Source organism: Phaseolus vulgaris, chromosome 1 (assembly GCF_000499845.2).
Source record: "Phaseolus vulgaris cultivar G19833 chromosome 1, P. vulgaris v2.0, whole genome shotgun sequence".
Classification (NCBI taxonomy): Eukaryota; Viridiplantae; Streptophyta; class Magnoliopsida; order Fabales; family Fabaceae; genus Phaseolus; species Phaseolus vulgaris.
This window is the reverse complement of record NC_023759.2, coordinates 34,719,117-34,740,216: the sequence shown is the minus strand read 5'-3', so window position 1 is coordinate 34,740,216 and position 21,100 is coordinate 34,719,117. Positions and strand designations below refer to the sequence as shown.

Here is a 21,100-nt window from a genome sequence, read left to right as displayed (position 1 = left end):
TTTGAGTCCTGAAAACTTTGCTTGATGAAATTTTTGTACTCACATTTTTTACAGACTTCACAGTTTTTGAAAAAGTTCTAAATTTTTTATGTTTAGTTTTCTTTTGACTTGTCCAGGAGTACAAAAGATTTAAGTGTGGGGTGTAATAACTCTCAATTTTGTTGTATTTATTTAGACTAATTACATTTTCCTGGGTTTGCTTTTGATCTTATCTAATGTATTTATATTAGATTTGTTTTTTTAAGAGAAATAAAAGAGTTTATACAAAAAAAAAGACTTTTTGTAGATTATATTTTTTCTGAATCGTCTAAATGTTTTGACATTTTAAAGAACTACTTTGGAGTTGAAATTGACCTAGGAATCATGGAAGAAGCTATTGAAGAAGGGACTTGGAAACCGGGAGTTAAAATGATGAAAAATTGCAGAGACGAGCTTTAGATAGTCAACCCTTCATTGGAAACAAGCAAAAAACAGTAACTGGCTATAAATGGTCAACAATGCTTGAAAAGAGAAAGTTGAAGAAGTTAGTTAGGATGTAACCAGGAATTGGGGATCATTAACTGCCAAAGATGAAACCCATTCCAGTGTAGAAAATTCTATAAATAAAACTGATTGCATAGTAAACGAAATGGAGGGAGTTAGACAATGAATTATATTAGTTTAGTTTTTTGTTGTTTGTTTTCTACTTTTGACGTTTCTAGTTCTAATAAAATTTCTTTGTTTTCTTCTACGCTTTTCTCCATCGTTTCTTCTTCTCTTTACGTTTTGTATTTTGTAATCATTGTTTGAAGTTAAATTTGGTTTTGAAAATGGGTAACAATGAAACAAAAATCATGTCAGACAATGCTCTGTGTTAGTATTTTTATTCTTCAAAATCCTTTTCAATCGAAAGTGGTTTTTCTAAGAACATACAAATCGATTGGTTGTATTTTCTTCAGTAACAAGGATTCCAAATTTGGATCTCTTTCTAATTGGAGATGAAGATTACTAACCATGGTTTTTGTTCCCAATTTTTCATTCCAATTCTGAATTTTGCTTTTCTTGTTTTCAATTCATTTTAATTTTTGTTCGTTTAAGTTTCTGCACTTTATAATTCTAGTTTGCAAGTTTTTCTCAATTCAATCACAATTTAATTCATTGTCTTTTGCATTTCACGATGACCTATTTTACATTTCAACACTTTACATTTTATGCAATTTACTTTACTCACACTTTAAGTTCCAACATTTTACTTTTATCTCAAATTACTTTACTGCACTTCACATTTCTCCCAATTTAAGTTTCCAGACATTTAAGATTTTGTCATTTACGTTATTCATCACTTAAGTTTTTGCTTCTTTTTCCCTTTTCTGTTATTTCTTCATATACCCATTAAACAAACTAATAAGTGATTGCTTACTAGAAGGTTTAATCATTGTGTGGATAATCTTTCATTGAAATTCATTTCATTTTCAACAAAACAACTATTAGATGGTCTAGCAAGCAATTACATACTAGACTATCTGATAGTTGCCTTTAACTAATTTTGCTTATTTATTTCATTTTTCATTTACATTGCATTTTATTTTCATATCGTTAATTTTTTGTATTTACACTTGTTAGTATTATTAGATAGTATATTAGACGACGGTCTATAGAAGGTCTAATATTCATTTTGTTGCATTTTTTCAGTTTGTTTATAGTTTTTCTTAAATCTCATTTTCCCCATTGTTAATTTGTAAACAATAAGTTATGTACATGTGATGTTGTTCTTGGATTTGATCTAGGTTGACCTTACACTACATTAGGGAGAATTTAATTTTATTTTGAGATTGGACACTACTAACAGTTCTATCACTCGTGTTATTCAGACTCATAACGTGAACCCAACAAGTTGTGATGACAAAAAAGAAGTTATCTCAAAGTTTATCTTATAAATGATGGTACTATTTAGCCTCCATCACTACCGGTCCACTACGAAAAATGGGAGCAAGTCCGAATTTAAAAGTTGGACACATATACTTTTGATGACTCATGTCGAATGGCTAAGTGATTGTAAGTATTTCATACAAAAATATTTTAGATCTACTCATATAAGCCACATATATAATGTTACATTTTAGTTTATGTCGCATGATTCTCTAATTAAGAAAAATATCTATTACACTTTTATTCTTCATTTAGTCATGAACATATAATAACTATTTTCATTGGGCGACCTAAGCACCTTGCTTAAGTTCGTGTGGCTAGAGCTAGTGTAGGGATTCAATCTTATATTAGAGCATCCTCACATCATTCTCATGAGATAATTTATTTAAGAAGGATTTAATTCTAACGTCACCATATTCTAATTTATTGAATGATATACACTAGAAATTTGGAAAATAAAATAATACGTGATAAAATCCATGTATAGTTTACTTTGGGCCGCATAATTGGGCCTTGTTTTTATGTTTTTCTGGATTAGGCTTTCTGTTATTTTTGTTCCACTTTTCTCTATAAGTACTCCTCTGTTTTTTTGGTTTGTAACACAATAATATATACATTTTATGAATTCAGTTTTATTCTTGTGTGCCTTTAGTTTGCGTTCTTGCATCTCTTCTCCACCTTTCTTTATTCTTTCTCTTTCACCCTGTTTAGGGTTTCTTATCTACCAATTGATTTCTTTGGGGTGATTGCTTCTCCCTCATATCTTTGCAAACGTTGCCTAGGGTTCTTGTCACAGTGTCGGTTGGTCATGTTATGGTATCAAAGCTCTTCAACCGAAGAGCTCTGTTGCGCACTCTGAATCCCTTTTCTCTTTTCCTTTGTTGCTTTACTTGTTTTTCTTGAGACCTTTCTTTGTTTCTTCTTTGCAGTAGTGGCGGAAGAACGCCCCGCTTCATCATCTCAAGTCGATCCGACGAGCAGCTATCTATACCTTCATCCTAACGAGAACCCGCTGGCTTACTTGTCTCGCCAGTGTTGGACACTTCCAACTATCACTCTTGGAGCTGCTCGATCTTGATAGCTCTAAATGCTAAAAACAAAGTGGAGTTTGTTCTAAGAACACATCCTTGCCCAAAAAAAGATGATCCAAGTTTCTCGGCCTACGTAATAATATGGTGGTCTCATAGTTAATACACTCTGTCTCCCTTCCTATTCGGCAAAGCATCATTTGAATGGATGTTGCGCTAGACATTTGGAATGATTTGAAAACTTGATACTCTCAAGGTGACCTATCTAGAATTATGATCTTTAACTAGAACTAGCTTCTTTAAACCAGGGGGATTTATCTGTGACTGAGTATTTTACAAAATGAAGGATCATTTGGGATGAGTTGGATAATTTTAGGCCTATCTCTTTATGCACATGTTCTATAAAATGTTCTTGCTCTGTCAATTCTATCATAAGTCAAAGAAAATGTGAAGATCATGTTATGTAATTTTTGAGAGGGTTAAATAATTAGTACATTAATATAAGATCACATGTTTTACTCATGGAACTCATCCCACCTATACCAAAGATTTTTTCTCTTGTTGCCCAACAAGAAAGACAGTTAGCCAATGACATTTCTGTTACTATCTCTAGTATCAACAGTGCAAATTCCATTAGGACACCCTCCTCTACTCTGTGCACTTTTTGTGGTAAACATGGGCATACTGAAAATGTTTGTTTTAAAAAGGTTGAGTTCCCTAATCAAGACAATAGGAACTCGAAATTCAACATCACTAGAAAAGTTTGCACGTACTGTAATAGGAATGGTCACACTGTGGATACCTATTACAAGAAACATGGCTACCCTCCTGAGCACAAATTCTATAACAACACTAGGACTAGTCAGGTTAACAATCTTGTTACTACTGATGAAACTTTTTCTGAGCCTTGTCCAAAAGAACGGGGAAATCGTGATTATCATCTCACTTGCTCATCAATATCAATTCTCAATGATGTTTTAAGGTCGAACAACAGTGACACTACAATTAATCCTGTCCAAGTGAATCAAGTGGGCTCTTTCTCTGCAGACCCCAAAGCACATGAATCGTCTTCAACGGGTAAGAACTCCTTCACCTCTTTACATCATACTCATAATCCATGGATTGTTGATTCTTGTACCACTAACCATGTTTGCACTATTTTATAAGCTTTCACCTTCTATAAAACTATCAAACCTGTCCTTATCAATTTACCTAACGGCCAACATGTTTTTGCAAACTATTCTAGGACAGTAGTTTTTACAAACAAATTCTATCTTCTTGATGTGATGTACATTCCTCAATTTACATGCAATCTTATATCTACTTCTAAACTATCTCTGAACTTAAAACGTAACTTGATCTTCTCCCCCACACACTGTCTTATACAGGACAACCTCTCCAATGAGGGAATTGGTTTAGCTAATGCCAAAGTTGGCTTGTATATCTTTGACTCTTCTATTTTTCACACTGCCACACACAATTTTATTCCTTCTGTCTCTTGCAATGTTAAGGAAAATAATTTGTGGAATTATAGAATGGAGCATCCCTCTGATGAAAGGTTGCATGTCTTGAAAAATCTATACCCTTTTGTTTCTGCTGATAAAACTCATGTGTGATATTTGTAATCGTGCAAAACAAAGAAAACTTCCCTTTACTCTAAGTACTTGTCACACTACTGCTATCTTTGACATTATTCATGTTGATATTTGGGGGTCCTATTCTACTACATATATGCAAGGTTTTCGTTACTTTTTTACTATTGTTGATCATTTTTCCCGTTATGCATGGACTATATTGTTGCATGCTAAATCTGAAGTTCACACCCATCTTATAATTTTTTTTGCTTATGCTGAAAATCAATTTAAAATATTAAATGCATTCGTTCTGATAATGGTGTTGAATTTGCTATGAAAAATTTTTTTACTTCCAAAGGCACAGTTCATCAAACTACTTGCATAGAAACACATCAACAAAATGGTATAGTCGAACGTAAACACCAACACATTTTAAACATTACTCGCACTTTACTGTTTCAAGCAAATTTACGTCATATTTTTTGGGACTTTGTTGTCCAACACGTTGTTTTTCTCATAAATTGCACACCTAATCCTCTTTTACAAGACATTGCTCGATATAAAAAAAAATTTGGAAAACCTTGTGATATCTCTTTTTTATGTGTTTTTGGTTGCTCTTGTTATTCTGCTACCATTCATGCTAATAAAAAGAAATTAGATACTCGATATGTTCATGGCATCTTTCTCGGTTTTCCACACAATACCAAGGGTTACATTCTCTTAAAGTATAATCGTATTGAAATTTCAAGACATGTGATCTTTCATGAACATCATTTTCCATATAAATTGAATCATGATGACACACAAAGTCCCGACACATTATCTTTACCCATTCTTTCTAACTATAATACAATTTGTGATGATATCTTGTTTGATTATGACTGTCAAAATCCTGAGAACGAGACTACAATCATTCTAAATGAAGACAACATCATTCCTCCTAGACGTTCTAGCAGACAAAGACGCATACTTGCCTATTTAGAGGATTTCCATACTAGTTTACCCGTTGCCAACACTGTAAGTATTCGATATCCATTTCATAAATTCATTTCTTAAAATGCTTTTTCACCTTCTTTCAAACACACAATTTTTTCTATATCTTCTAACAATGAACCCAGTTTCTACATTGAGACTTCTAAGCATTCTTGCTGGAAACAAGCAAAGCAAAAAGAGCTCAATGCTCTTAATGCTAACAATACATGGCAGATCACCACTTTCCCTCCAGGAAAAAAAACTATTGGCTACAAATGGATTTTTAAAGTGAAACACAAATCTGATGGCACCGTTGATTGCCACAAAGCATGATTGGTAGCCAAAGGCTACACTCAATTCGAAGGTCTTGATTTCTTAGATACATTTGCTCCTGTAGCGAAACTAACCACTTTAAGACTTTTACTTGCTATTGCCACCTCTTAAGATTGGATTCTTAAACAACTTGATGTGAATAATGCTTTCATCCATGGTGATCTCTTTGAGGAAGTCTACATGCAACCACCTCTGGGCCTCAAACTTCCATCCCCTCAACATGTCTGCAAATTACAAAGATCACTCTACGACCTTCGCCAGGTTTGTCGTCAATGGTATGCAAAATTGTCTCAATTTTTACTTTCAAATAACTACACTTTATCCTCTGCTGATCACTCTCTTTTTTTTTAAACCGTAAAGGAACTAACATAACCATTATTCTTTTGTATGTTGATGATTTGGTGCTTACTGGAATTGATCATGAGGAAATCACTAATATCACATATTTGTCGGGAACTCAATTCAAGATCAAGAATGTAGGACCTCACTTATTTTTTGGGCCTGGAAGTGGCCAGAAACAGCTAAGGGCTCCATATATGCCAACGCAAATACGTGTTAGATCTTCTTCATGACACTAGCACGATAAACTCTGCCCCTATGCTCACACCCATGGTTCACTCATCTCGGCTTTCTTCCTCAGAAGGTACAAGACTCACTAACATTGAAACCTCTGCATATATAAGACTTATTGGCAATCTCATCTACCTCACCAACACACGACCTGATATTGCCTTTGTTGTCAACAACCTAAGTCAGTTCTTTCCTTTCCTACCACTCTCCATCAATAAGTTGCTTTTCGCTTTCTTCGATATTTGAAAGGAAACCCTCGGAACGACATTTTTTTTTACATCAACAACACTCTCCAACTTCGTAGTTTCAGTGACTCAAATTGGGCCACTTTTCCTGAAACCCACAAATTTGTAACCGGTTACTCCATCTTCTTGGGAGATTCTCTTGTTTCATGGAAATCAAAGAAACAATAAACAATTTACAAGAGTTCCTCTGAAGCAGAATATAGAGCCTTAGCCATAACCACCTATGAGATTCAGTGGCTAACCTACATCCTTCAAGAACTTGGGATTTCTTATTCTCAACCAACAACCATCTACTGTGACATCCAATCTACAATACACATTGCTTCCAATCATGTCTTTCATGAGCGCACCAAGCACATTGAGATTGACTGTCGCATCATCCGAGAAAAGATCACAGTTGGCCTTCTCAAATTACCCCCCATCTCTTCCTTTATGCAGATTGTGGACATTCTTACCAAACCTCTTGCACCTGCAATCTACAAAGAGCTCAAGTCCAAGTTAGGAATGAGAAACATTTATTCCCAGCTTGAGGGGGGGAGAGATAAAATCCATGTATAGTTTACATTGGGTTGTATAATTGGGCCCTGTTTTTCTGGTTTAGGCTTTCTGTTATTTTTGTTCCACTTTTCTCTATAAGTACTCCTCTGTTTTGTTGTTTGTAACACAACAATATATACATTTTATGAATTCAGTTTTATTCTCGTGTGGCTTTAGTTTATGTTTTTGCATCTCCTCTCCACCTTTTTCTCTTCTTTCTCTTTCACCCTGTTTAGGGTTTCTTATCTGTCGATTGGTTTCTTTGGGTGATTGCTTCTCCCTCATACCTTTGCAAACGTTTCCTAGGATTCTTGTCACAGTGTCAGTTGATCGTGTTAACACGTTTATATACCTTGAAAATCCAATAGCAATGCCTAAAAATCAAATATACACTACAAAAAAATCATTAAATATTAACTAGAGATCAAAAATAATTATTCATTATATTAACTAAGTTAGATATTGTTTTATAAAATAAAAATTATCGGTATCTAAAGTAGTTTCTATTATTAACAAAAAAAAAATTATAAAATAATTTCTAAATTGGTATTTGTTCTTACCGGTTGACCTGGTCGCCGGTTGACTTCAAAGACAAGCGGTGGTTCCACCTATTTCTGGTGAATTTTGTGCTTCCCTTTGGATGCGACTCCATTGAAACAGAGGGGCCCTACCTGTTGATTGCACTTCGACGATCAAGTCAGTACAGGACTTATAGAAACAATAAGTAAGTAAGTAATTTCAGTCTTAGAAATAGTGTCCCTTAACTAGGGATCTCAAGTCCCTTTTATAGACTACTTTTAGGTTACTCCTTGTAACTACCCTTCTCTCACGAGAACCTTATCTCGAGTGAAAGTAGGTTTGATGGGAGGAGAGTCTGTTACAATGTGCATAATCTTAGTGCAACAACCGCCCAGAATCTCCCTCATTGGAGTGCATAATCTTAACAGGATGGCCGTCAAGGTATCAACTCATGTACCAGCATCATGGACCCATCTGTTTACTGTAGGCGCACTGGCCTTCATGTATCATGCATGCAACTTACCCCTGAAAACCCTAACACTCTTGGGCTTAGGCGTCTTTGGGGAATACTTACTTGTGCTAGACCCGAATGTACTATACACACCCCTATGTTCACAAATACCCTTCATTAGTAGCCTTATGCTTACATATAAAAGATTACTTCAATTATGCCATACTGACCAAACTGAGTCCAACCACGTGGCCCATTTTACTGGCCCAACAGCCGAGCTGACTTGCTTACACCATGCACCGAGATCCGACCCCCGAGCACTGAGCCCTGAGCACTCTGTCCAGTACAATATCTAACATTAACTACTATGGTTTTAGTTACTAACTACTTTAAATTATAAATTAGTCAATATAATTGTTTAATTTATAAAATAATATCTAACTTAATCAATAATGACTAATTATTTTTAATCACTAAATTATTGATATTTAGTATTTTTCTTGTATTAAATCAAGGAATAAAATTGGAAGACATTGCTTAGTAAAGTTTACTTTTATACTATGTTTAGATATAAAGAAAAAAGATGAATAAATTTTTATTTTAATTTTTAAATGTGTGAAACGTTGTTATAATAGTTTTTTAAAATAAAGATATACGAAAATCTAAAAAATGAAACCTTTTGAAACCTTGTTATAATAATATTTTAAAATAAAGATATAAAAAACATAGAAGACAAAATGTGTTGGTCATGTTAATTCTATCATAATTTTTTTGAGGCCTATAATAGCAATAAACTATAAAGTTTAGTAACTATAAGAATGATAAACTACATGTTTTAAAGATTAAAATGTCACACATACTTAACACTTTTTTATTTAAAAGCTAGTATACAAAGATTTAGAAAAATATGACTGTTCGCTTAAACAGTATATAAAAACTAAATATGTTCTATTTTATTGTTTGCATATATAGAAAAATAGATTAAAAAATGTTTTGAATGACTATTCTTTTATTTAAAATAAAAGTAAGAAAAAAATAAATGTATTTACGTTAAATGACTTTTTAAGTATAATAGTAAGTAAATATATTCATATAGATTTGCCATTTCAAACATCTTTTCTTTTTTTGTTATGGTGAGATAAGAGAGAGGAAAAAACATATGTATGTTTGACCCTATTATTTTACCCCTCTCCCTAATTTTCTATTCACAATAAAGTGACAACAAAATTATATAATTCTCTTGTTTTTCTCTTTTCAACTATCGTTTAATTTTCTCTTAAATCAAACAGTCAGATTTGAAACTTTCTAGAAACACCCTATTAATTGTCAAGGTTATGGCAAACATTTGACCTAAGATTTGTTCCATACCCAAAATTAGAGAATGCAACTTGTAGTTAGATGGTTTAAACTAAAATGAACAGAAAAATAAAATAAAAAATAATTTGTAGTTGTAGATTTTTTTTATTAATTAGAAAGAATAAATTAATGACTCTTACAATAATAGTATTCCTTTATAAGCAAAATTTGTGAAAAAACATGAACAAAATATAATCCTGAAACTAAATACTTACAGGTAATATTTTTAATATTTCATATTAAATACAAAAAACTAACATTACTGCCAAGATAGAAAAAAAAAACTTCTTCCCCTAAATATTTAAATGTTCTTTATTCTATAGAATATTACAAAAAAAAAGTGGTAGGATTTATTGATCTTCAATTTTGATCCAATCATTTCACTTAAATTAATTAGTTGTTTATGTGTGTGTATATATTAAATATGTTAGATTTAGAGCTTAATACAAACAAATAAAACATATTTAAGGACTCCAAAATAGAAGAAATTTTAAAATTTAGAGATAAAAATTACGGATTACAAATTTAAGGGGATCAAAATTAATATTGTAATTTAGTCTTAATTTTTTTTAAGGACGCTTACTGAGTATAAGTGTATTAATATGTATTTGAAACGTTAAATTTGTTAATATAATTTGAGAGCATGTAATTAAATTGAAATATAAAACTTGTTTGCAGTCCCTACATTGGCATTAAATTATGAAGTTTTATGTTTTCAGCATAGGAAATATATATAGCAGCATCTCACAGCAAAACATTGAATAGGTTGGTGAGAGTGAAGGATGAGGAAGAAAAATGTGGAAGTAAAATATAGGATTCTAAATCCAGTACTATACTATTGCTTTCAAGATCAATAATGATATAGGATTCGCTCTCCTGCACTAAATCTTCTCATTAATTAGTGTAACAAAAAACACTGTTCATAAATCATCCATCAAGTAGTTTCGATGACTTTAATGAATGTATGTTGATGCTTTTTGAACATCAATGGCAGCAAATGCTGAGGAAAACCCTAAAGTTTTGGTCCCCTATTCCATGGAAGAGTGCATGTGAAGATGCATATATGGCTCTGGCTTGAAGGGAAAGGAGGACCCCCCCCCTTTCCTCTTTTTCTTTCTAGGGTTTGCTGATCTAAGCTTGCGTCTGCCTACGTTTAACCTAAAAATAACACCTTTTATAACCGTTGACCTTTAGTCTCCATTGTCTATAACTCATCATTAATTCTTAATAATCAAAACTTAATTATCATTAAGACTGTGTTTAGTCAAAGGATTACTCTTCCTAACGTGGTAAACCAATCATTCTTATTAAGAGAAAAATTTACTATCAATATTTGACTCTCTCTTAACTATCATAATTGTGTTTCAAAGAGGGTATATATATAAAAAAAATAGACAAATTAATTTTAATTTGTGTTTATTTACTTTAAAATAATTACTTTTTATATTTATTTCTTTTGAAAAATGAAAAATAATATGACAGAAAAAGTAAACTGCTAAATTAAACATATTCAAATATTCATTTATACTTGCTGATAGGAGGTTTAATCTGTTAGCTCAATTAATAATATAACCAAAATAAAATATATAACTTATTGGAATCATATTTTATAGAATTGAGTTAGATATGTTCAAATTTTAAAATAAATACAAAGATTTATCTTAATGATCGATGTTTAACCCCTTATATTGTTAATTGTAAATTTAATGCTCGAAATATTCAGTCATGAATACTAAAGATAAAAATCTGTATTAGTCAAGTAATGATATCAGCAAATAAATGGAAAAACTCAATTTAAAAAAAAAAAGCAATATCTTTACGTTCAAACTATAATAAAATATTTTAAAAGTGAGTTTGAAGGATACAATTATTTACGAAGTACAATTTTAATTTTAATTCTATCATATTAAATATAATTAAGGTTTAAATTAAAAAATAGAAGACGTGTCACTGTTACAACTTCGTCAAGTTAACAACACAGAAGGCAAAATGATTAAATGTGTCATCAAGAAAATGTCATAATAATAGACAAACGATAATGGTTTATGAAATATGAAAGAAATAAAATATAGCATTAATTTATGCATAGACATGATTAATCTTTAAAGTTTACTAGATGTAATGTATTGTTTTAAAAAAATGAACCATATATAATTTAAACTAAAACTCTTATATACAGATTAAGAAGTTTTTGTCAAGGATTTTGGCTGAAATACCTTTAAATCCATCTTTTATGGTTTATATTACTTTCTATTGATTCGATAAAGCACAATCGAAATAAAACAAAAATAAACGCGTGAACATATTTTACACTTGAAACCAAAAAATTTGGCATATCTATCATACTAACAAGTATCTTATTTTGGAAAAAAAATGGCTTAAATTAATGTTTATTGAGTTTAAAATGTTGTATAACTTATGTGAAGAGGCACATGTTTGATCATATTATGAATGAAGGAAATTAATAATAGGTTGTGGAATTAGATTCAGTTAACTCATAAGACAAATCATAAATAGAAGGGATGAGTTTAGGTGATACATATGTGATTTATTTCAACAACATCTTGATTTGAAAAATAAAAGTAGTAAGAAAAAAAGAAGTTCATAATAAGAAGATAAATGGATGAAATTTGAATATGTTATCTCTAAGGAAAAATAGGTATAAGATGGTGACAAGAAAATAAAAGATAAAGTGAATCTTGATACTTTTTTTAGAATATTCTTGATCTATGTAGTGAATAAAGATTTATGTTTTCCACGTAGCTGATTTGCGACAGAATTATATTCTTGTGTGTAAATGATTTCCGTCCCTAATATGCATATAAGTTTGTTGGATGTTTGGAGAAAATAACAAGCATGGACGATGACAATGAATGAGTTAGGAGCAAGAATGATGAAGGATGAACATTCCAGCATGCTTCCATGTAAATTTTAATAAATTGGTATGAACACTTGACTATGAAATTGAAAAAATGGGCATGAATGGGATAAAAGAAAAACAAAATTTTCATTGATTCATTCATAGTCTTGGTCTTGGTCGTGAAGCGTGGCCATGATGAAGGGGAGAAAAGAGGGAGAAGACATTAGAAGATTTAGGTGAATTGGCCCACTAGTTAGTGCCTTTTCACTTTATCGTTTTCTCGCATGTGCCCCGTTTTTTCTCCCTTCAACATCAATACCTTCATGCCATCTATCTCATACCATCAAACACAACATTATGCGCAAATGTTGAATCTAAGATATAGTTTTTTCACTTCCACACACTCAATACAACTTTGCACAATTTCTCATTGCGCGTTTTCAATCATCATCATCATGTTTCAAGAAATGGTGGGATATCTAATTTGGGTTGCCAAGCCAAAGAAAAAACAATCACCACCAATAAAGAAAAATATGTGGGTGAGAATATTATAATTGCCGTTCACGTTTTTATATGTTTGTGTTGTTATTAAGATTAGAAAGTAAGTTATGTTTGTTGAAGGAGATTAAGAGACAAATTTATGGTATTGCATGCGTTGAAAGGCATGTAAAGAAGGAATTAAATAGAGATTAAAGTTTTGATATTTGTTAATGGGGTTTGTAGAAAAGAAAAGATGATGGATGTGCATGAGATGGGCATGATGATGAATGAGGATGGGATGGGATGGGATGGGCATGGGAAGCAAATCTTAAAAGGGCATCAAAAGAAATTGGCCTCTCTTTGCCACCACTCTCCCCCACCTGCCCAAGATATGGTAAGCGCCACATGATTTCACAGCCAGGGGAAAATAAAAGGCACCATTGCTGACCTCACCTGTATCTCTTCAAGGGATTTTTGTGGGCCCCACCAACACACCTTTCTCTCTCTCTCTTCCTCTTTCCTCTTTTGCCTTCATCCTACTTTCTACTTTCACCACCATTTTCTCTCTCCCTCTTCTTCTATTATACATATATATAAATAAACCTCACTCCACCCTTCTCTCAACCCTCAACAACCCAAAAATATTCACTAAGATTTATTTCTTTTTTTTATTCATTCATTGTTTCTTCCTACTCTTTATCTTATAATTTCCCATTGCTTCCCCGGTAATTCAAGATCAACTTGGAAAATTTGCAAGATTTGGGATGAAATCTGGTCGGATCTTGCTTTGTGGGATGGGGATTTTGGTGGGTCTTATTTCAATACAAAGCTCTTCATCCTCATCCCCATCTTCCCTTCTCATCTTTCTCCCATAACACCATTCTTCCAACCGCTCCTTTTTTTCCTTCCAATTCTTGCCTTCTTCCTCACTTCACCGTCTTCAATCCACCTTTCCACAAATGGGGATGGCTGCAGAGTCGCAGTTTCATGTGTTGGCTGTTGATGACAGCATCATAGATAGGAAACTCATTGAGAGGCTCCTCAGAACCTCTTCCTACCAAGGTGCTTTCTTTTAGGCCAACATCTTGCAAAATTGAATTTTGTTTGCCTCTTGTTTGCCGTGTTGTCTGATAAGAAGGACCCTTTTTTTTCAATGGCAGTTACTACAGTTGATTCTGGTAGCAAGGCTTTAGAGTTTCTGGGGTTGCGTGAGAATGATAAGACCAACCCAAGTACACCATCTGTTTCTCCCAACAACAATAATCAGGTATGTTGTTTTTTTTTGTTAGAACGCATAAAGGTGTTCTAATTCAAATTCAATCAACGTGATTTTTTTTAGCCATAGATCAGTGTCTTTCTCCGGGGTTCTGAGATTGTTTTGGAATTTTGTGTCTTTGTAGGTGGTGGAGGTGAATCTTGTTATTACAGATTACTGTATGCCTGGCATGACAGGCTATGACTTGCTTAAGAAAATCAAGGTATGCTTGCTTGCTGTGGTTTCTATTCCTGTCTCATCTCTCTTTTAACCATTATATTCCCCACTTTTCTTCTCAGTTTTTGTGGCCAAGATTGTTTTCCTTTTTGCAAAGACCCTTGTAGAGGACTTTCCATTTTGAAAGTGTGCATTCATTCCGATTTGATGTTGTTGGTTAAAGTTGTCAAGTTGAACTAGTTTCATTTCACCACCACAAAATAAAAAATCAATTATAATCTCCTGGAATAATTCTGCCATCTGCTTTTTAGTTTTCCACCCAAAACAAATCAGGTTCACTATCTGATCGAAAGATTTTTCTTTTCCTAAAGCTCCTGCTTTAGTAGCTGTATTTGATTTTAGTGAAAAATCGTTTGAGAATCTATGAAAACTACGTCCTCACTTCACTTATTCCACCTGGAACCAGAAACTTATATAGGATTCTCTCTGATATTTCAGGAATCTTCATCTTTGAGAAACATACCAGTTGTGATTATGTCATCTGAGAATGTGCCTTCAAGGATTAGCAGGTGAGAAGAATAAATAGTGCATTACTTTTTTTTCTCAAATTTTCTATTTTTTTCTTTTTCCTATGAACATGTTTTTGAAGTGAAATTCTGATGAATATCTGAAACTGACAACTAGATGCTTGGAGGAAGGAGCAGAAGAATTTTTCTTGAAGCCTGTGAGGCTGTCAGATTTGAACAAGCTTAAACCCCACATGAAGAAGACCAAGTCGAAAGATCAAAAGCAAGGAACAGCTGAAAAGATTGAAAACTCAGAAGTTCTACAGCAACATGCCCAGCAAATCCTCCAAAATGACCAGAAACAAGCACCAAAACCCCAAGATCCTCAGCCAGAGTCAGAGTCAAAGCCACAACCAACTATAGAACAACAGCAACCATCACTACAACAAGCCAACAATAACAAGAGGAAGACCATGGAACAGGGGCTTTCACCTGAGACTGACAGAACAAGACCAAGATACAGTGGCATAGCCACTGTGGTATGATAAAAAATTACTGCCAAATAGTTTTCTTCAATTTCAAATGTAATTCCCATATAACTTTTTTTCTTTTTTAACAAATTAACTTCACTGTTGGCTAATATAGGCTCCTATAGGACCATAGTAGAGTTGTTTCCTGTACACATATTTCTGGAAATATTTCCTTCCAATTTTGCTTCACCAATATTAATGAAAATGAAAAAAAAAAGATTATTGAATTGAGTAAGAAATCGGATACCAAATTTAAAGTCTGAATGAATTATGATTACTTAGGTGATAACAACCAACACACTTGAATTATTCTTTGATTGAAACCTGTTAACAAGCCCACAGAGACAACTGATTCTGATAAAGCAAAAAAATACAAATGTATGAACAGAAAAAGTTTTCTGTTGTACAATGTAGCATTTCATTTACCAAATGTGTGTAGTGTATATGCAAATGGTAAGAATGAAAAGGGGTAGTTAGTTAATTATTTTAATAGACTGTAAAAAAAAAATCAACTTTACTTACAAAAGGTAACAACGAAATTAGTATAAGATGAAAGAAAGGTTTTTGTTACTGATATTTTGTTCACTATTGTTTTTATGGTTACTTAGTCTCCTTTCTTATTCTCTTATTTACCTTTCTAACTGGTTAAAAATATTCTTTTCCAAATAAAAATTTAATTGTGGAAAAGTTCTGTTTACCAAATTGTGTTTTGAAAAATATTTCTTTGTAATCACTTTTTTTAAACAACTACCTAACAACAGTTTCTAATAATAAAATATTATATATTTAAATGATAAAAATAAATGTAAATATATTTTTTAAATTAAATAATAATATATTTGATTTATATTAAATATATGAAATAATAGAGAATCAAAATATTTTGATTCTTTTGTCTTTCGTATAAAGAAGTATAGATTTTACTGAAAATATGTAAAATATATTAAAAAGACTTAAGATCATATATTATTTTTACAAAATTTAGTGAGACGTGTTCCTGTGTATATTTTGTTATAAGATGATGATGCTCTCACACTATATTTTTTTTTCTTATACTGAAATTACAATTCCATAAATTTATTATTTTATTATAATATTTTATTTATATTTAGTATAATATTTTAGGTAAAAAAATGGGTGTTAAAAAGATACTTTTCCTTTGTTATAAAGAAGTAATGGGAACGGGATAGAAAACCCAAAGACCTATCTATAACTTCATCTATCTTAGTCCAATTAATACATTAGGATCACAAGTTTTAAATTAAAATGATTAAATAATATTTTATTTCATTTTATTTTATGAAATTATCTCACTTTTCTTATATTTTATTAGTATACTCTTTATTTATTGTTTTTTGTTGCTTTGTCCGACTATTTATAGCCTAAACATCATTTATTCTTTAATAATGTGCATTCTTTTTGTTATTTCTTCTTTTGCTATGTAGCTTCTTGTATTTCTCTCTTTAACTATTTGTTCCTGCTAGGGAGATGGGACCTAGAGAACTGTTGAAGTCTTCTTCTCCTTCCTTCGGTCGGGCAGGTGATTGGGTGATGAACTGGGATTCTTTTCGTCCTCCTGCTTATCCTTCGGCACTCGGGACTCGGTCGTCGGGTGAACACCGGATGGTGGGGGTACCTGCGAAGGCACTCTGACGCTCAAGTCAGTAAAGCGGGTGGTCAGCTCTCAGGTAGGTGAACAGTAATAAATGACATACCTTACTTCTTGAAATGCGTGCTATTTATATTATTCTAGTGGGCCTACCTTGTTGGGCCCGTTTATCGAGGTGGATACCGCTTAGGGTTGCATTACCTAATTCTTGATGATGGATTAGCTTCACTGATCTCGGTTTGAGTGTTAATTGTAATGGGGGTTCGGCCATCGGTCAAATTCTCATGGCGAGGGCCAGCCATTGGCCAAATACCTGTGGTCTTCGGCCGTCTCAGTTAAGTCTTCAAAGGTCTCGGCCTCTCGGCCAAGTCTCCAAAGGTCTCGGCCTCTCGGTCTCCCGGCCAAGTCTCCAAAAGGTCTCGACCTCTCGGTCTCTCGGTCAGGTTGACTAGGCGTCGGGCAGCCAGGTGGGTCCCAGCCTCGCCCAGTACCGGTACACTTGCCCCCCAGGCTCAAGGGCAGATGCGTAAGTTATGTCCGATGAGTCTTTAATTATGGGAGTCGGTCGGCCTCCCTCGGTCGCGCGGGCGTTTCATTTCTCGAGGTACGACTTGACTAGGTGGTATGACGTGACTTCAGACGGCGCGACGTGACGTGCATTGATGAGGGGTTTTTTGGGCGGGGGAGTTCATGGACCGTTAGATCTACAAGATATAACGGTTGAGATTGGTTTGACGTTTCGCATTCCGAGGCCCATGGGCCCTATAAATAGGGGTCTACCAGCGTCGAGATCCCGCATTTGTGTTCGTGAGTTTTTCTGGCAGCCGAGTGATCCTTCGTCCACTGCTGAGTGTTGAGTGACCGTTCAGTCGTCTTTCTTCGCCCAGCTTAGTTTATCAGCCGATGTTAGTAATGTGTTGCGAGCCTAGTCTTTCCCCTCCTCCCTTGGGCGACCCGTCCTCTCCCGTCGGTCACTCTTCTTCGAGGGAGTCTTCTGAATCGTCATCCTCTTCTTCTTCTTCCTCTTCGTCATTCACCACCGACCCTGTTTCGGTTGGGGTGGCCGATGCTCCATCCCCGGTGGAGGTTGTGAGGGAGGATGCCCCGGCCAATGCTGTTGACCGATCGGGCTCGCCCCCAATGGCCGTCCCCTTAGGGGATTTTAGTTGGGTGGATCCTAGGGTGATGGATATCTCGTCTACCTATGAGACCGAGGAGTCTGTGGCAAAATTTTTGCTCAGGCGACCGGTTTTAAAGGCGGAGGAGTTCTCTTCCCACTTTAGCATTCTACCTTGTGGGGCGGCCGAGAGGGTGTGCATGGGGCGGCCTGGTTCCGGCCCCCCTTTCTTTTATATGTACACTTGCTTTTTTGTTGATCTTTTTGTTTCCCTTCCTTTTGACGAGTTTACGATGGGCGTCCTTCAGACGCTCAACGTTGCTCCCACCCAGGTTCACCCAAATACCTAGGCGTCCCTTCAAGCCTTTCGTTTGTTGTGTGACGTTATGCGTCTTCACCCCACGCCCTCATGTTTTCTTTCTTATTATAACTCCCATCCTGCCAAGAAGGCCGCTTGGCATTTGCTGGCCGGCTGGCCCGGTAGTGTTCTTTTTTATCTCTTTGCCCTTTCTTATAAGCGTTTTAAGGAGAGGTTTGTGAAGGTCGTGATCCGGCCCAAGGCGACCTCTTTCTTTTTTGACTCGACCGGGCGGTCGAGATTCCCTCTTTATTGGACTCGGCAGCCTTGCGAGTTTAAGGAGTGGCCGAGGCCGACGGAGGGTGAGGACGAGCTGGGTGTCCTTGCCCTTTTTGACGCCCTCCCGAGGAGGCTTCCGTGCCAGGGGTTGATTGGTGCGTATGCCAAGTCTGCGCGCTGGGCGGCTGTGAGGGGTATGTGTCTCAGTTTGCCTTAGTCGGTCGGTCGGTCTGTCTATTTGTTTTGTCTTATTTTTAACTCCTTGATTTGTTTTGTAGAGATCATGCTTAACGAGCGACTGAGCGCCGTTAGCGTACTTGACAAGCATCGGCAGAAGGCGGCCGACCGCAGGGGTCGTCGAAGTTTGGAGGTGATACCGCCGCCGAGTGATGAAGGGGTGGCCAGCCCATCTCACAAGTCCAAGGGGTCGGCTGGCCCCGCCCACAAGTCCAAGAAACGTCCGAGGGGCGCCAGCAACATTGCCACCACCACCCGGTCACCTGGGTCCATGCCAACGCCTCCTCCTTCTCGACGGGTGTCTGCCGAGGCGGCGTCGGGCTCTCCTGGGGCCTTGGTGCACAGAGAAGCCGGTCCATCTGTGGCCGATGCCCGGGCGGCGCTCACGCCCTTCGATATCTTGGGGGCCGGGTATCGATTCTCCCGGAGGGTTCGTGTCGCGCTTCCGGATGAGGCTCGGGACCCCTTACGCAACGTTGCTCCCTCAGAACTCCTAAGGAGCGGCTTCGAGTTGATGTGCCGGTCGGTCGTCCTTGTCCAGAGCGGGCTTCAGGGCCAAGACCGTCAGGCCGAAGACGTGTCAGCCTTGGAGCATAAGCTTTCGGAGGCTGCCGAGGACTTGAAGCAGTCCCTAGCTGCGAACACTAACCTATCGGCCCGGATTGCTGCAGAGGCGGCCGAGAGGGAGTTGGCGCAGAGGGAGGCGGCCGAGGCGAAGCGTCAGCTGGAGGCCGAGAAGCTGAGGGCAGCTGCTGAGATCGCCAATTTAAAAAAGTTGGTCGAAGAGAAGAACGGGCAGCTTTCTGCCTCGGCCACTGAGATGGCCGCCCTTCAACTCGCGAAGGAGCAAGCCGAGGCCAAGCTTGACGAAAATTATGAGGAGGCCGAGGAGTTGCTGAGGCAATGCTTCGAGAGGGCCGTTCGTCAAGCACATGTGCTTTACGGTGGGCCGCCGGCCACTGGTAGCTTCGACCTCGATTATGAAGTTTATCAGGGTCGGTTAATGCCGAGTGCTGAGGCGGCTGCTTTGGCTACCCAAGAGGCTGAACCGGCCGAGGCCGAGGTCCAGGGCAGGGAGACTGAGGCTGAGGAGGGCGGGTTTGTTGAGATTCAAGATTAGGTTCACCGTTGGCCGGGTTGTGGCCTTTTCTTGATTTTTGCTTTCCTCTGAGGCCGGGGTGTGGCCTCTTTGTTTTGCTTTTTGTTGTATCACCCTGTTTCCTCATTAATATGAACTAGCTTTCCTTTCATTTGGTTTGGCATAAAAATTTGACAAGTTAATCACTCGATCTCCCATTGAACGAGTAGAACATGGGCGATCGGCTGCTAATTGCGAGCGTTAAAACTCGAGCAAGTAAAATATGGGCGATCGGCCACTAATTGCGAGCGTTAAAACTCGAGCAAGTAAAATATGGGCGATCGGCCACTAATTGCGAGCGTTAAAACTCGAGCAAGTAAAATATGGGCGATCGGCCACTAATTGCGAGCGTTAAAACTCGAGCAAGTAAAATATGGGCGATCGGCCACTAATTGCGAGCGTTAAAACTCGAGCAAGTAAAATATGGGCGATCGGCCACTAATTGCGAGCGTTTAAATTCGAGCAAGTAAAACATGGGCGATCGACCACTATTTGCGAACGTTGGATTCGAGCAGGTAAAATGTGGGCGATCGGCCACTAATTGCGTATGTTGGATTCAAGCAAGTAAGATGTGGGCGATCGGCCACTAATTGCGAATGTTGGATTCGAGCAGGTAAGATGTGGGCGATCGGCCACTAATTGCGAATGTCGGATTCGAGCAGGTAAGATGTGGGCGATCGGCCACTAATTGCGAATGTTGGATTCGAGCAAGTAAAGTGTGGGCGATCGGTCACCACTTGCGATATTAATCGAGCAAGTGGCGATCGGTTGGCCGGCACTTGCGATGTTAATCGAGCAAGTGGGCGTTCGGTAGGCCGGCACTTGCGATGCTAATCGAGCAAGTGGGCGTTCGGTAGGCCGGCACTTGCGATGTTAATCGAGCAAGTGGGCGTTCGGTAGGTCGGCACTTGCGATGCTCATCGAGCAAGTGGGCAGTCGGTAGGCCGGCACTTGCGATGTTAATCGAGCAAGTGGGCGTTCGGTAGGCCGGCACTTGCGATGCTAATCGATCAAGTGGGCAGTCGGTAGGCCGGCACTTGCGATGTTAATCGAGCAAGTGGGCAGTCGACCATTGCTTGTTCGGTAGAATATTTCCAACACTTTGATGAAAACGCCTCGTT

The 21,100-nt window shown here is 36.7% G+C and overlaps 3 protein-coding genes across 3 annotated transcripts; all 3 read left to right on the top strand.

Annotated features, from left to right (window-relative positions):
• Positions 1-3,457: 3,457 nt before the first annotated feature.
• On the top strand, positions 3,458-4,552 carry LOC137815937 (uncharacterized). The gene is made up of 2 exons (XM_068619045.1): positions 3,458-4,013; positions 4,104-4,552. Exons 1-2 carry the CDS (start codon positions 3,458-3,460, stop codon positions 4,550-4,552), a joined length of 1,005 nt encoding a protein of 334 aa, XP_068475146.1.
• Positions 4,553-12,345: 7,793 nt separating this feature from the next.
• Positions 12,346-15,540, top strand: LOC137813984 (two-component response regulator ARR9-like). The gene is made up of 5 exons (XM_068616498.1): positions 12,346-13,895; positions 13,994-14,100; positions 14,234-14,311; positions 14,764-14,834; positions 14,950-15,540. The coding sequence occupies exons 1-5, from the start codon at positions 13,793-13,795 to the stop codon at positions 15,314-15,316; spliced, it is 726 nt and encodes a 241-aa protein (XP_068472599.1). The 5' UTR covers positions 12,346-13,792; the 3' UTR covers positions 15,317-15,540.
• Positions 15,541-17,822: 2,282 nt separating this feature from the next.
• Positions 17,823-19,961, top strand: LOC137815936 (uncharacterized). The gene is made up of 2 exons (XM_068619044.1): positions 17,823-18,240; positions 18,883-19,961. Exons 1-2 carry the CDS (start codon positions 17,823-17,825, stop codon positions 19,959-19,961), a joined length of 1,497 nt encoding a protein of 498 aa, XP_068475145.1.
• The last annotated feature ends 1,139 nt before the right edge of the window (positions 19,962-21,100 follow it).